This window comes from Myotis myotis, unplaced genomic scaffold, assembly GCF_014108235.1.
Source record: "Myotis myotis isolate mMyoMyo1 unplaced genomic scaffold, mMyoMyo1.p scaffold_m19_p_21, whole genome shotgun sequence".
NCBI lineage: Eukaryota > Metazoa > Chordata > Mammalia > Chiroptera > Vespertilionidae > Myotis > Myotis myotis.
The window spans coordinates 5,184,250-5,198,206 of NW_023416326.1; the positions used below are offsets into that span (position 1 = coordinate 5,184,250).

At 50.1% G+C, this 13,957-nt stretch overlaps 1 protein-coding gene across 2 annotated transcripts in view; it reads left to right on the forward strand.

Annotated features, from left to right (window-relative positions):
• Positions 1-10,164, forward strand: part of CHRM3 (cholinergic receptor muscarinic 3) — a 101,000-nt gene extending 90,836 nt beyond the window's left edge. For both annotated transcript variants that reach the window (XM_036355200.1, XM_036355201.1), the window contains exon 3: positions 6,726-10,164. In XM_036355200.1, the coding sequence (XP_036211093.1) occupies positions 6,745-8,517 (1,773 nt within the window). In that variant the 5' untranslated portion in view covers positions 6,726-6,744 and the 3' untranslated portion in view covers positions 8,518-10,164. The remainder of the gene's footprint in view (positions 1-6,725) is intronic.
• Positions 10,165-13,957: the final 3,793 nt, after the last annotated feature.

The following is a 13,957-nucleotide window of genomic DNA, read 5'->3' on the forward strand; positions in this document are numbered from 1 at the left end:
TAAAACAGATGTGAAATCCTGACTGCATGGGGTCTTCTACTTCCTCTCTCTGAAAACTAGAAAAGTTGTCACGTGAAATGATTTTATAAATCTTTTTAAAATTTTTACAAGAAATAAAATATGTAGGTATTCATTGTGCAGCAAAATACAGAGATCCTGCCCTAACCAGTTTGGCTCAGTGGATAGAGCGTCAGTCTGGGGACTGAAGGGTCCCAGGTTCGATTCCGGTCAAGGGCATGTATCTTGGTTGCGGGCACATCCTCAGTAGGGGGTGTGCAGGAGGCAGCTGATCGATGTTCCTCTCTCTCATCGATGTTTCTCTCTATTCCTCTCCCTTCCTCTCTAAAAAAAATCAATAAAATATATTTTTTAAAAAATTTTTAAAAAAATACAGAGATCCTATTGACATATTTTAATATGTCCCCCTATTCTATGGTGCTAGGTTGATCTTGATTTCAAAGATGCTGCTTCTTTTATCAGTTGTGTGACATTGTTAATTAGACTCTTCTTCTCTCATTCTCTCTTCTATAAAATGAGATAATAATGGTACTTGCGTCATAAGGTTTTCCAAGAAATAAGAGAATGACTATGGGTAAAGCTCTTTGGAAGACATCATTAAATGCTGGCCAATTTTGTTAATATTAGTAATAAGTGTCATTGGTATCTTCAGCTCATGAATCCTGGTTTTCTTATTGCAATGTATCTGCTCCCTTTTTTATATTTAGCATACCCTTTAAAAAAAAAAAACAACTTTATTATTTTATCCACTAGCCAGTTTGGCTCAGTGGACAGAGCATCAGCCTGCAGACTGAAGGGTTCCGGGTTTGATTTCGGTCAAGGGTGTGCAGGAGGCAGCCGGTCAATGATTCTCCCTCATCATTAATGTTTCTATCTCTCTCTCCCTCTCCTTTCCTCTCTGAAATCAATAAAAATACACTTTTTAAAAAAGGAGAAAAGTAAATAGAACTTTATTGTTGAAAGTATTACACATGTCCCCCTTTTTCCCCATTGACCCCTTCTACCTGCCCCCACTCCCAGCCCCAGCCCTTCACCACCCTATTGCCTATGTCCATGGGTTATGCACATCCTATATAATAAAAGGCTAATACGCAAATTGACCAAACATCGGAGCAACCAGTTGCTATGATGCACACTGACCACCAGGGGGCAGATGCTCAACGCAGGAGCTTCCCCCTGGTGGTCAGTGCACTTCCACAGGGGGAGCGCCGCTCAGCCAGAAGCCGGGCTCACGGCTGGCGAGAGCAGTGGCGGTGGTGGGAGCCTCTCCCACCTCCAAGGCAGCGCTAAGGATGTCCAACTGTAGGGAGGGCCTAAGCCATCAGTCAGACATCCCCTGAGGGCTCCTGGACTGCAAGAGGGCGCAGACTGGGCTGAGGGACCCCCTACCAAGTGCACGAATTTCATGCACCAGGCCTCTAGTGTGCATATAAGTTGTTTGGTTAATCTCTCTCCCCCTCCCCACTTCCCTCTGAGATTAGTCATTCTGTGCCATGCTTCCATGCCTCTGGGCCTGTTTTTTTCATTGTTGGGGCTGACCAGCAGACCCTGAACAGATTACTTTGACATACATTTCTGTGAAAGAGAAGGCTAAGGGACTAATTTGCTTTAGTAGCAAAAAGCCCTGATTGCCTGCCTCGTTGGCTTTTGATTGTAACAACAGCTTGACCTCAACTTCATCTCTAGATACAATCAGCAGGGTAAGCATCCTTGAGAAAGCACATGCTTCTACCAGGTCGGGCCTTTAAAGACTGAACATGGAGATTTTAGTAAAACACCCGGGGGATGAGACTTGTTTGGAAAAAGTCAAGGTCGGGGCTGCCGCCTTCGGCAAGATCCCCCAGGAGGCCCCCGACCTTTCAGAGAATCCTCCTTACAGACATGCCTTCCAAGTCCTGTGCTTCCCCACCTTCCATCAGTTTATTTTGTTCATTAGAGTCCACAGATAAGTGAGATCATGGGACAGCCTTTTCAATGAATCGTTTACGATCCTCCATCACAACAACGCACAGTCTTCCAGATTTTCAGAGCGTTGAAAACCTAGCAATCAAACCTTCCGTTGTGACGCAGCAGCAGGACCTGTCTGCAGGCACAGGGCTCATTTCCCCTGCAGGGCAGAGTGCCTCCTGGGCCTAGTGCCTCATGAATGTCGCAAAAGAACGGCTTTGCATGCGTTTCTCCTTGTATTGCCACGTCTCTAGAAATTCTAATAACAAAAGGTTGTCTTCTTCGTGGTGCGGATGCAGAATAACCAGGAGGCCCGTTGGCTTGTGTGTCTGAGGGAATACGTGGTGTTTCCGCAGCAGCTGGCGTGCTGCACGGTTCTATTCCCAGCACCCTTCCCTTTGTGGTCAAATGGAATAAAACTGTGAAAGGAGGCAGCAGGGCACTTTTAAAAGCAAGCTTCTCCTTGTTAAAGGGAATGCTGTTCCGGTGCTGGCGACCTGGAATGTTCTGTTCGCAACATGAGCAACGGCACCATATTAGGGCACGTCTTCCCTCCTGGCAGCTTGGCACGAGTAGCCGGAGTTAACAAGTCAGATTCTGACTGTGCAAGTCCGAACGCATCTTACCCCCTTGAAGGACACATTAGCTTACGGAGGGTTTGTTGACCGGATGGACGGGACGGCGGGGCTGAACTAAGCTGGGAATCTGATTACCACCTTGGGGCTCCTTGCGGCCTTCGCCTTGGCACCTGCCTGTGGTAGGGTTGTTGTCCAAGTCTGCTTCGCCACCTAGTGGCGGGCTCTGGTCTTGCCTTCACCTGACCAGCGCAACTCACATCAGCTATCGAATCCTGTAATGAATTAGGACAGAGGCAGACGTCCTTCGCAAAGAAGGCAGTTCAAAGACAGACCCCAAAACAAGCCCCTTTAACTCTTACCACTCGCAACAGCATGGATGGGCCCGGAGAGCATGATGCTATGCGAAATGAGCCAGTCGGAGAAAGACACGTATCACATGATCTCACTCGTTTGTGGAATATGATGAACAACATAAACTGATGAACTAAAATAGAGCCAGAGACATAGAAGCATCGAACAGACCATCCAGCCTCAGAGAGAAGGCAGGGGAAAGGGGGGTGAGAGATCAACCAAAGGACTTGTATGCAGCCCTAACCGGTTTGGCTCAGTGGATTGAGCGTCAGCCTGCGGACTCAAGGGCCCCAGGTTCGATTCCGGTCAAGGGCATGTACCTTGGTTGCGGGCACATCCCCAGTAGGGGGTGTGCAGGAGGCAGCTGATGGATGTTTCTCTCTCATGGATGTTTCTAACTCTCTATCCCTCTCCCTTCCTCTCTGTAAAAAATCAATAAAATATATTTTTTTAAAGAAGGACTTGTATGCATGCATGTAAGCAGAACCCATGGACACAGACAGTTAGGGGGGGAGGGCATGTGCTGGGGGGTGGGAATGACTGGGGAGAGGTCAATGGGGGAAAAAGCAGACATATGTAATACTTTCAACAATAAGGAATTTTTTAAAAAAAAAAACAAGTCCCTTTGATACTGTACATACTGGATTCCGAATAGGGAAGAAGCACGAATCATTGCTCTTAGAATAAAGAGCAAACTGATTGCAAACTGCAAAGGTCATTTTCTCCTGGCTCTTCGTGGTTAAAATAACGATAGAGGTAGAGTGGCATTCGTTTAGACTTCTATTAAAAAGTGACCTACACATTTTCAATTCGTTTGGGAGGTTTAAGAATTGACAACTCCTGCCCGGCCAGTGTGGTTCAGTGGTTGAGCATCCATCAATGAACCAGGAGGTAGCTGGTTCGATTCCTGATCAGCGCACATGCCCTGGTTGCGGGCTCGATCCCCAGTGGGGGGGCGTGTAGGAGGCAGCGGATTCATGATTCTCTCTCATCATTGATGTTTCTAGCTTTCCCTCTCTCTTCCTCTCTGAAATCGATAAAAAATATATTTTAAAAAAGAATTGACAACTCCCAATTTTTTTTTTTTCAGGGATAGGCACAGTCAGGCTGGTTTAGAGGAAATAAAATGAGCTCATCTTCTTGGAATTCATCACAGAAAAAAAGATCCCACGTTTATATTGGCCCTTAGGTTTCTCTGAGCACTTCCCCGTGTGTTTTCACATTGGATATTTACACACATTTTTTAATTTAAAAAGGTATCTATAGATTGATAATCCCCCAAAATTTTATTTGATAGCTAGGGGAACGGGAGTAGATTTCTCATGACAGTTGCTCACTTTTCCCTAACCGTGGCACTCTCAAATGATTTTTTCACATTTTCTGCTTCACTGTCTCCTTTTAAATATGAATAAAAGGTGTCAAACCATCTGCGGCAGGGGCTTCTGGGTATTGTGGACCATGACCCACAGCACAAAACACATTTTTTACATCATGACTGCATACGCGTGTGTGTGTTTAATTGATTTTTTTAAAGAGAGAGAAACATTGATGTGAGAGTGGGACTTCAGTCAGCTGCCTCCTGAACACCCACTTACCAGGGATCAAGCCTGCAACCTGGACAGGTACCCTGACTGGGAATCGAACTGGCAACCTTCCGGTGCATGAGACGACACTCAGCCAACTGAGCCACACCAGCCAGGGCTGTGTGTGTGTGTGTGTCTTACACAGAAATTTTATGAAACAATACTTACTGTTATTAGGTGGAATGCCTTCTGATCCAGCCTGTCAATTCTGTTTCTTCTCTTTTTTTATTCTTGTATGGGCCCAATTTTGGCCTCCTGACTTACATTTTGAATCTTAGAGAATCCTTTCTGGATGGGATCTTAAATGCAATCCCATATAATAAAAGCCTAATATGCAAATCGACCGAACGGCTGAACGACCAGTGGAACAACAGGTCTCTATGACATGCACTCACTGACCACCAGGGGGCAGATGCTCAATGTAGGAGCTGCCCCCAGCCCACAGGCCCCTGGCCAGACAAGCCGGGTGCCAGCGGGGTCCCCCTGATCGCCCCACCTGTCACCCCACAGATCAGCCGTGATCACTGGCCAGGCCTAAGAACCCTACCCATCCAGAATTTCATGCACTGGGCCTCTAGTGTAGTGATAATGGTCTAGAAAAAATAGACACTCAGAGTTGAAATCTAGAACCAACCTGTAGGTACCCCCATGGTTAGGATGGGGCCTTCCTCCCAAAATCCAGGGGTGCTTTCCAAGGGGCTCCTGTCATGCACCAGCAGGTCCAGGTTTGGTTTCATCCTCCTTGCGTGAGGGGTGGAGCCTGGAGTACTTCAGTGGCACTGCCCAGAATGTCTCACCAACCCGCAGGCCCCGGCTCCCACCGGAAGGGTCAGGAACCTACTCTGAATCCCTGAGAGGAACTTGAGCTAGACCCCTGCCCCCATTCCATTCCTGCCTGACCCCCCTCTCCCCTCACACAGGCTGCATTCCTCCTGGGAACCACTTGTAAGAGGCGAGGATCAGAAGGCTTATAGGAGTGTCTGTCCCCACCGCCTGTTTCTGAGGATTAAAAGCATGTCTTCCCTGCCCTAGCTGGTTTGGCTCAGTGGATAGAGCAGTGGTTCTCAACCTGTGGGTTGTGACCCCTTTGGGGGTCAAACAACCCTTTCACAGGGGTCACCTAAGACCATCGGAAAACACATATATAATTACATATTGTTTTTGTGATTCATCACTATGCTTTAATTATGTTCAATTTGTAACAGTAAAATTGGGGGTCACCACAACATGAGAAACTGTATTAAAGGGTCGCGGCATTAGGAAGGTTGAGAACCACTGGGATAGAGCATCAGCCTGCAGATTGAACGGTTCTGGGGTTCAATTCTGGTCAAGGGCACATGCCTGGGTTGCAGGCTTGATCCCCAGTGGGGTGGGGGGGGGGGGTGGGAGGCAACAGATCAATGATTCTCATTATTGATGTTTCTCTCTCTCTCTCCCTCTCCCTTCCTCTCTGAAATCAATAAAAAGATTTTTTTAAAAAGTATGTCTTCCCTTAGGTGTCTGCACCTATATGTCAACTCAGTGCCTATCTATATATATAAAAGGCTAAGCGACTATCCAATCGGCTGGTTGGTGTGATGCACACTGACCCCCAGGGGGCAGACGCTCAACTCAGAAGCTGCTGAGCTGCAGTGACTTGGCAGCGGCAATTCTCCGGTGATGCACCCCCAAACTAGAGAGGAAGGAGCCCGATTCCAGGGTGTGTCACCCAAGAACCGCCCTCTCGCAATCCGGGACCCCTTGGGGGATGTCAGAGAGCCAGTTTCGGCCCAATCCCTGCAGGCCAGGCCCAGGGACCCCACCTGCCGGAGGGACTGTGCTCACTCTGCAGATGACCTTCAAGCTGTGTGGCTGCCCCAGGTGCAACCGGCCCGGGAGGAACCTCTAGAGGTTGGCTCCAGGGTGTGTCTGGCCCTCTAGCCCAGTCCCGCCCTGCCGACCACCTTCTAATTAATTTCCTTTCAATGTGCACGAATCCGGGCACCAGGGCACTAGTAGAATATGAACACCCTTGACTCAAAACATACTAACTCTCGGGCAGAAAGGCTGTGTGTGAGTCAGGATAAGGAAACGGGCATTGAGCATAGAGATGATAATTCTCTTCTCAGGAAAAAGCACCTTAAACAGAAGGCTTTTGGCCTGGATTTATCATTATTTCATTTGAGTCCCACCTAGACCTCCTGATGTTTAGGAAGTCACGTGTTCCTTATGAAACGATAACTCTTTTCTCTCTCTCTTTTCTCCCCAGACTATGTCCGAGAGTCACAATGAACTTGCATAATAACAATACAACGTTGCCGTTGTTGCCAAACCTCAGCTCCCTCTGGGTACCCGGCTCCCCAGGTGCAGGGCTGCCCCCGGGCACGGCCACTGATTCTGGCAGCTACAACGTTTCTCAGGCAGCTGGGAATGCCAGTCCTGCCAATGGCACCGTCAGCGACCCTCTGGGAGGCCACACCGTCTGGCAGGTGGTCTTGATTGCCGTCCTCACGGGGGTCGTGGCCCTGGTGACCATCATTGGCAACATCCTGGTGATCGTGGCGTTTAAGGTCAACAAGCAGCTGAAGACGGTCAACAACTACTTCCTCTTAAGCCTGGCCTGCGCCGATCTGATCATCGGGGTCATTTCCATGAATATGTTTACGACCTACATCATCATGAATCGCTGGGCTATGGGGAACTTGGCCTGCGACCTCTGGCTTTCGATTGACTATGTGGCCAGCAACGCCTCCGTCATGAACCTGCTGGTGATTAGCTTTGACCGGTACTTCTCCATCACCAGGCCGCTCACCTACCGAGCCAAAAGGACAACGAAAAGAGCCGGCATGATGATAGGCCTGGCCTGGGTCATCTCCTTCGTCCTCTGGGCGCCTGCCATCCTGTTCTGGCAGTACTTCGTGGGCAAGAGAACCGTGCCCCCGGGGGAGTGTTATATCCAGTTCCTCACCGAGCCCACCATTACCTTCGGCACGGCCATCGCCGCCTTCTATTTGCCCGTCACCATCATGACGATCTTATACTGGCGGATCTATAAGGAAACGGAAAAGCGTACCAAAGAGCTGGCCGGGCTGCAGGCCTCCGGGACGGAAGCAGAGGCGGAAAACTTTGTCCCAACCACGGGCAGCTCTCGGAGCTGCAGCAGCTACGAGCTGCAACAGCAGAGCGTGGCGCGCTCGGCCCGCAGGCGGTGCGGCTGCTGCGACTTCTGGTTCCCCACCAAGACCTGGCAGCCCAGCGCCCAGCGCGTGGAGCCGGACCACAGCAGCAGCGACAGCTGGAACAACAACGACGCGGCGGCCTCCCTGGAAAACTCCGCGTCCTCCGACGAGGAGGACATCGGCTCGGAGACCAGAGCCATCTACTCCATTGTGCTCAAGCTGCCCGGGCACAGCACCCTCCTCAATTCCACCGCGCCACCGTCCCCAGACAGCCTGCGGGTGCCCGACCCAGAGCTGGGCACGGCGGGCGTGGAGAGGAAAGCCAGCAAGCTGCAGGCCCAGAGGAGCATGGATGACGGAGGCCGCTTTCAAAAGAGCTTCTCCAAGCTTCCCATCGAGTTAGAGTCGGCCGTGGACCCGGCCAAGACGTCCGACGCCAACTCCTCCGTGGGGAGGTCCACGGCCACGCTACCTCTGTCTTCCAAGGAGGCCACCCTGGCCAAGAGGTTTGCTCTGAAGACCCGGAGCCAGATCACGAAGCGGAAGCGGATGTCCCTCATCAAGGAGAAGAAAGCCGCGCAGACCCTCAGCGCCATCCTGCTCGCCTTCATCATCACCTGGACGCCCTACAACATCATGGTCCTGGTGAACACCTTCTGCGACAGCTGCATCCCCAAAAACTACTGGAACCTGGGCTACTGGCTGTGCTACATCAACAGCACCGTGAACCCCGTGTGCTACGCCCTGTGCAACAAGACCTTCCGCACCACCTTCAAGACGCTGCTGCTCTGCCAGTGCGACAAGCGGCGGCGGCGCAGGCAGCAGTACCAGCAGCGGCAGTCCGTGACCTTCCACAGGTGTGTGCCCGCGCAGGACCTGTAGAGTGAGCTGGGTATATGGCCGTGCCCTTCTGCAGGTGTGCGCCCAAGCAGGAACTGTAGAATGAGTTTGGCCAATGGCCATGACTTTCTACAGCTGTGCAACCAAGCAGGACATGTAGAGTGAGCTTGGTATATGGCCGTGACCTTCTGCAGGTGTGCGCCCAAGCAGGAATGGTAGAGTGAGCTTGGTCAATGGCGTGACCTTCTACAGGTGTGCACCCAAGAAGGACCTGTAGAACGAACTCGGTCAATGGCCGTCACCAAACACACACGCCAGCCCACAGGCCTTCGGAGGGCGTCCGTGGGGGGTGGGGGAGGATGATTCCTGGTAAATAATGTTCTTACCACTCAGATGAGAAAGCTGCCTGTTTACTGAACCATTGGATAAACCCATTTTAATACAAAAAAAGTCAAATATTAATTCAGAGGGGGGAAAAAACATATTACTGAATATAAAGAAAGTGACTCTGAAATAGACTTCAAGTGTTTTTTCTTAAAGAGGAAAAAAATTGCTTCATGGCCATTCGACACCCATGCTTGCCTCTTTTCATGTCCGTGAGTCCTGGAATCTCAGGGCCACACAGCTGGCTGCCCTCGATGCTACGTCTTTTACCCGGACCCCAACAGTGTGGATTCGGGTTCCGCCTGGACAGGGCCAGGCGACTGCCTCCGCGGCCCTGAGGTGGTTTCATCCGCCGCTAAGCTGCACCTTCTCGCCCCAGTAGAGCTGTTCGTCTCCTCTTTGGAGTGTTGTGAAACTCTGTTTGTGGACTTGATTTTTGATTCCTGCTGAGTCCTGTTTGGTGCAGTTCAAGTTTTGTACAAATAAATATGTAAGGATATGGATATGTGTGAGTGTGTGCGAGTTCCACATACACACACACCATGTATACGATATAGTGCGAATCCTTGAACTGGCAAGGTATTCCCACAAGACATGCTTTCAGTACTTTGGTAACTGAAGTTCTCCAGACCCTAACACAACATAAAGGCGAACCCAACCCAGAGTCACGTTTCCAAACCCAGGGCTGTTTGACAAAGACCACCCTGGAGAGCGTGCCCGGCCCTCCCGCAGATCTGGGCCGAGGAGTCAGCCTGGGATCAAGGTCAAGCCCCAGGACTTGGCCAGACGGAGTGTCAACCATCTCCTTTTTTGATATCCTCAGCAAAGCTCCATCCCCTGGGGCCCCTGTGAGCTCCAACACTGAACCCCACCCCCAGGTTCGAATGGAATTGTCCAATACTGAATGTGCCCCAACCAGGCTGCTTCCCACGTAATGATCGTGTCACATGGGAAAGTCACACACAGCGATGTGTGTGGGAAAGCAGGCCGGCTCGCGAGGGAGGGCGAAGGAAGGAGCGGCTGGCATCACCCCGGTGAAAACTTTCCCCCTTGGTCACGTAGCTCTGCCCAGCGCCTCCTGGTCCATCCTGTGGCCTCACCTGGGGGGTGGGGCTTAGGCAGTCACGTGTCTTCTACAGAAAGCATGACACTTTGAAAAGTCATGTTTCAAATGGATTTGGGGGTTGTTGGGGGTTTTTTTTACATTTTTTTAAATGACTTTTTTATTCTTCTCCGAATTGACCAAAATGTTAAATGTTCTATTTGGGCGTGGGGGTGGGGGCGCTGCTGTTGGTATCATTTTTGTTGCTGCTATCATTGTTGGGGTTGTGTGGGGAGAGGGTGGGGAGGGGAGGGGCGGGGGGGACATCTCACCTTTGTACAGGCCTCCGTGAGGAGGGGCGGGGCCAGAGCTGCTTCTGTGTCCGTGTGAGCTGATGTTTACAGGTGACTTTGATGACCATGGGGAGCGGGGGGGGGGGGGGGGGGGGGGAGGTGGTACTGTGGCGTCTGTGTTTCTGAGCTATTTAATTTTGTGTTCTATTTCTATGAAGAACTATTTATGCATACTTCACCACATGTCTGTTCACGTTGATCCATATTGCTCTTCGGTCTTCAGCTGGGGTGCCTTGAAAGGGGCTCCCCAAGGCCCCACTCGAGCAGCGAGTTGAGTGCACCCAGCTTTCACGAGGCTGAGAAGAGAAGTGTCATTCTGTGGGCATAATAAATAAAACCAACTGTAACTTCAACATAAAGTTTAACTCCGTAGTGACCCTTGACCGGGGCTGGACAGAGCCCTCGTCACCCTTGTGTTTGAAATCACATGACAAAGAGAAGGCAGCAAATCAGTGTTATTGAAAGATTTTTTTGAGGGGGGGGGGGCGGTGGGAGGGCCACATTTAACCAAAGAACAAGAAAAAAGAGCAGAAGCTATTTTCTAATGTGTATAGCTATCCCCAGGATGTGATGTTACCCACCCATGAAATGTCTAGTGAGTACCTGCACCTACAGTTCATGTCTCCGGTGAGCTGGCACTAATAAACCTGTGAATGCTAATCCACGTCTCCCGTTCTTCCGTGATTTCCATCCGTTTTGAATCTTCGAAACTGCCTCTCCTTCAAAGGGCTGTTTCTTGTAGTAAAAAAAAAAAAAATCAACGATTAGAAATAGAGAGACCCTGAGCTTCGGAAGAACTGCAAAGGTTCATAGAAATCCCTTTTCTAAACTATGTTTTTGTTGATTTTAAAGGGAGAGAGAGAGAAACATCCATGAGGAGAGAGAATCATGGGTCGGCTGCCTCCTGCACGCCCCACACTGGGATCGAGCCCACAACCCGGGCATGTGCACGGATGACAGGAATTGAGCCTACAACCTCCTGGTACATGAGACGAAGCTCAACCAACTGAGACCCACCAGGCAGGGCCAGTAACAACCCTTACCCATGATTACCCCTTGTCCCATCATGAGGCTGACACTGATAGAAAATAAAATTCCAAGACTAGCCTCTCCTTTTTTTTTTTTAATATATTGTATTGATTTTTTACAGAGAGGAAGGGAGAGGGATAGAGAATTAGAAACATCGATGAGAAAGAAACATCGATCAGCTGCCTCCTGCACACCCCCTAACTGGGGATGTGCCCGCAACCAAGGTACAATGCCCTTGACCGGAATCGAACCTGGGACTTTTGAGTCCGCAGGCCGACGCTCTATCCACTGAGCCAAACCGGTTAGGGCTTCTCCTCTTCTTTTCCTAGTTTCATCGAACTGTTGCTTTCACGTCTCTTAGGGGTGAAAGCTGCTTTGAAACACTCCTGACTGTGCTGATAGAAAGGTATGTCCAACTCTTAGGTCGTTCCTGCAGAGGGAGTATAAGAAAAACACTATTTTGAATGTGGACGATTTAGAAGGGAAATCGAAGAGGTAGTAAGTGTTTGCAACTGGACGTGGTTGCACCTGCGTCTCCCAAAGAACTGTCATGGGAGAAGGTATTGAGCATTTACACAAGGTCGACGGGCCTTCATCCCCAAATGGGAAATCACACTATTTTATTCCATAAGAATTAGGTTCCAAGAGCTTTCATGATCACTCACTTTATTTCAAGGAGAAAGCCCTGGCTGGTGTGGCTCAGGGGTTAGAGTGTCTGCCTATGGAATGAAGGGTCCTGGGTTTGATTCCAGTCAAGGGCATATGCCCAGGTTGTGGGCTCAATCCCCAGTAAGGGATGTGCAGGAGGCAGCCGATCCATGATTATCTCTCATCATTGGTGTTTCCATCTCTCCCTCTCCTCCCTCTCCCAAATCAATAAAAACATATATATACTTTTTTTAAAAAGTGAGTTTATTACCAGGTCTGGCTTCCCATTTACGTAAACACAGAGGTGTTATTTGCTGCCATCTAGTGTGCATATTGGGAATAACACCTTGGTGGGCATAACTGGAAATACCTGCTTTCTGCGGGCATCTTGAGACGAACATCTCAGGGCAGGTCACTAGGAAAAGCTTTTGTCTGCTGCCATCTAGCGCACACACCGCTGACCAACCGCAGATGGAACAGCTTTCATGAAGCTGTAAGCGGAACAACTACTGCAGCCATCACAGGGTCTGGAGGTACTGAATTGCTGAAGGAAAAGTATCCCAGTTAGAAAGGCACTCGTATCCTGTAACGAGGGAAAGAAACCACAAGTGGTTTCTGGGCACGATCACAAGAGGTAGCTACTATGGCGAGAGGCACCTGAATCCCCACAGGCAGCTACCTAACCAGACTCTATTGTGAGAGGCAGGCACAACAAAATGGGTCTCCCTTAAATCGGGAGGAGTTGGAAGCAGAGGCATCCAATCCAACTAGTAGAGGCCAAGGAGACCCCTGCCCAGCCCCTCCCTGACAGATGGGCACGGAGCCTGTCTGGGAGCCCATGCCCACTGAGGCCTCCCCTCATGTGCCCAGCACACTCTGGGTATACACAGCCCTGCTATTAGGATCTTTATTTTAATGAAACCAAGACATCATTCCCTATAATTATGACCTTCGGTTCATGATTTGCCTTAATATGCATGTATGGTAAGAGGGAACGTGGCCCCTGGGCAAAATTTCCATTCTGCCTTGAGACCAGTATGGGGGGTGGGGGGACGGGCAGAGCGGGTGTTTGGCTAAGGGGTGAGGAGAGAATGAGAGACCAATATGTATCCCCTTTCCACACACCTTTTGAGGGGGTCATGAGTTAGTGGGCAAGGAGAGACCTGTAGGCATATTCTCCCTCCCTCCTTCAGGAATTCTGTATCAGGGCTCCCGACAGCCTGTGTGGTTACAGCGGTTGCCTGGCAAAAGGAGGAAGATCTGGAGCTGAATTTCCCATCCCTGCTTTCGCCAGGATGTGATGGGAAGGAGGACATGAGAGCCAGAGGAGACCTTGAGATGAATTACGTGTCCTGGCTCCAGCCCGGCATCTAATGGGCAGCTGGCACCTGAGGAAACTGGCGAGGAGAGACCTGGATGCCATCTCTCCACCTGGTGCTGGCAGTGTGGGGAGTAGAGGGGGTGCCTGAAATAAGGGTGGAGTTCCCGGGAGTGTCTGAGAACCAGAGGGGATGCCTGGGGTCGGGTGCACTCGCGCAGCTGGAGTCTGTGGGCACCTTCTCCAGCTGTTTTCAAGCCAGTGCTTCCCCAGGACCAGTTTCCTGGGGAACTTCCTCCTGGTTCCAGTTGGATCCCTTCTTTTTTTTTTTAATATATATTTTATTGATTTTCTACAGAGAGGAAGGGAGAGGGATAGAGAGTTAGAAACATCAATGAGAGAGAAACATCGACCAGCTGCCTCCTGCACACCCCCCACTGGGGATGTGCCCGCAACCAAGGTACATGCCCTTGACCGGAATCGAACCTGGGACCCTTCAGTCCGCAGGCCAACGCTCTATCCACTGAGCCAAATCGGTTAGAGCTGGACCCCTTCTTGCGATCACCTCCTCCGGACAGGATTCAGAAGTGCGCTACTTGCAAATACACACTTTTTAAAAAATATATATGTTTTTATTGATTTTTAGGGAGAGAGAAACATTCATCAGCTGCTCTACAGCCTCCTCCAGGCGCAGACAGCAGGCGTGCC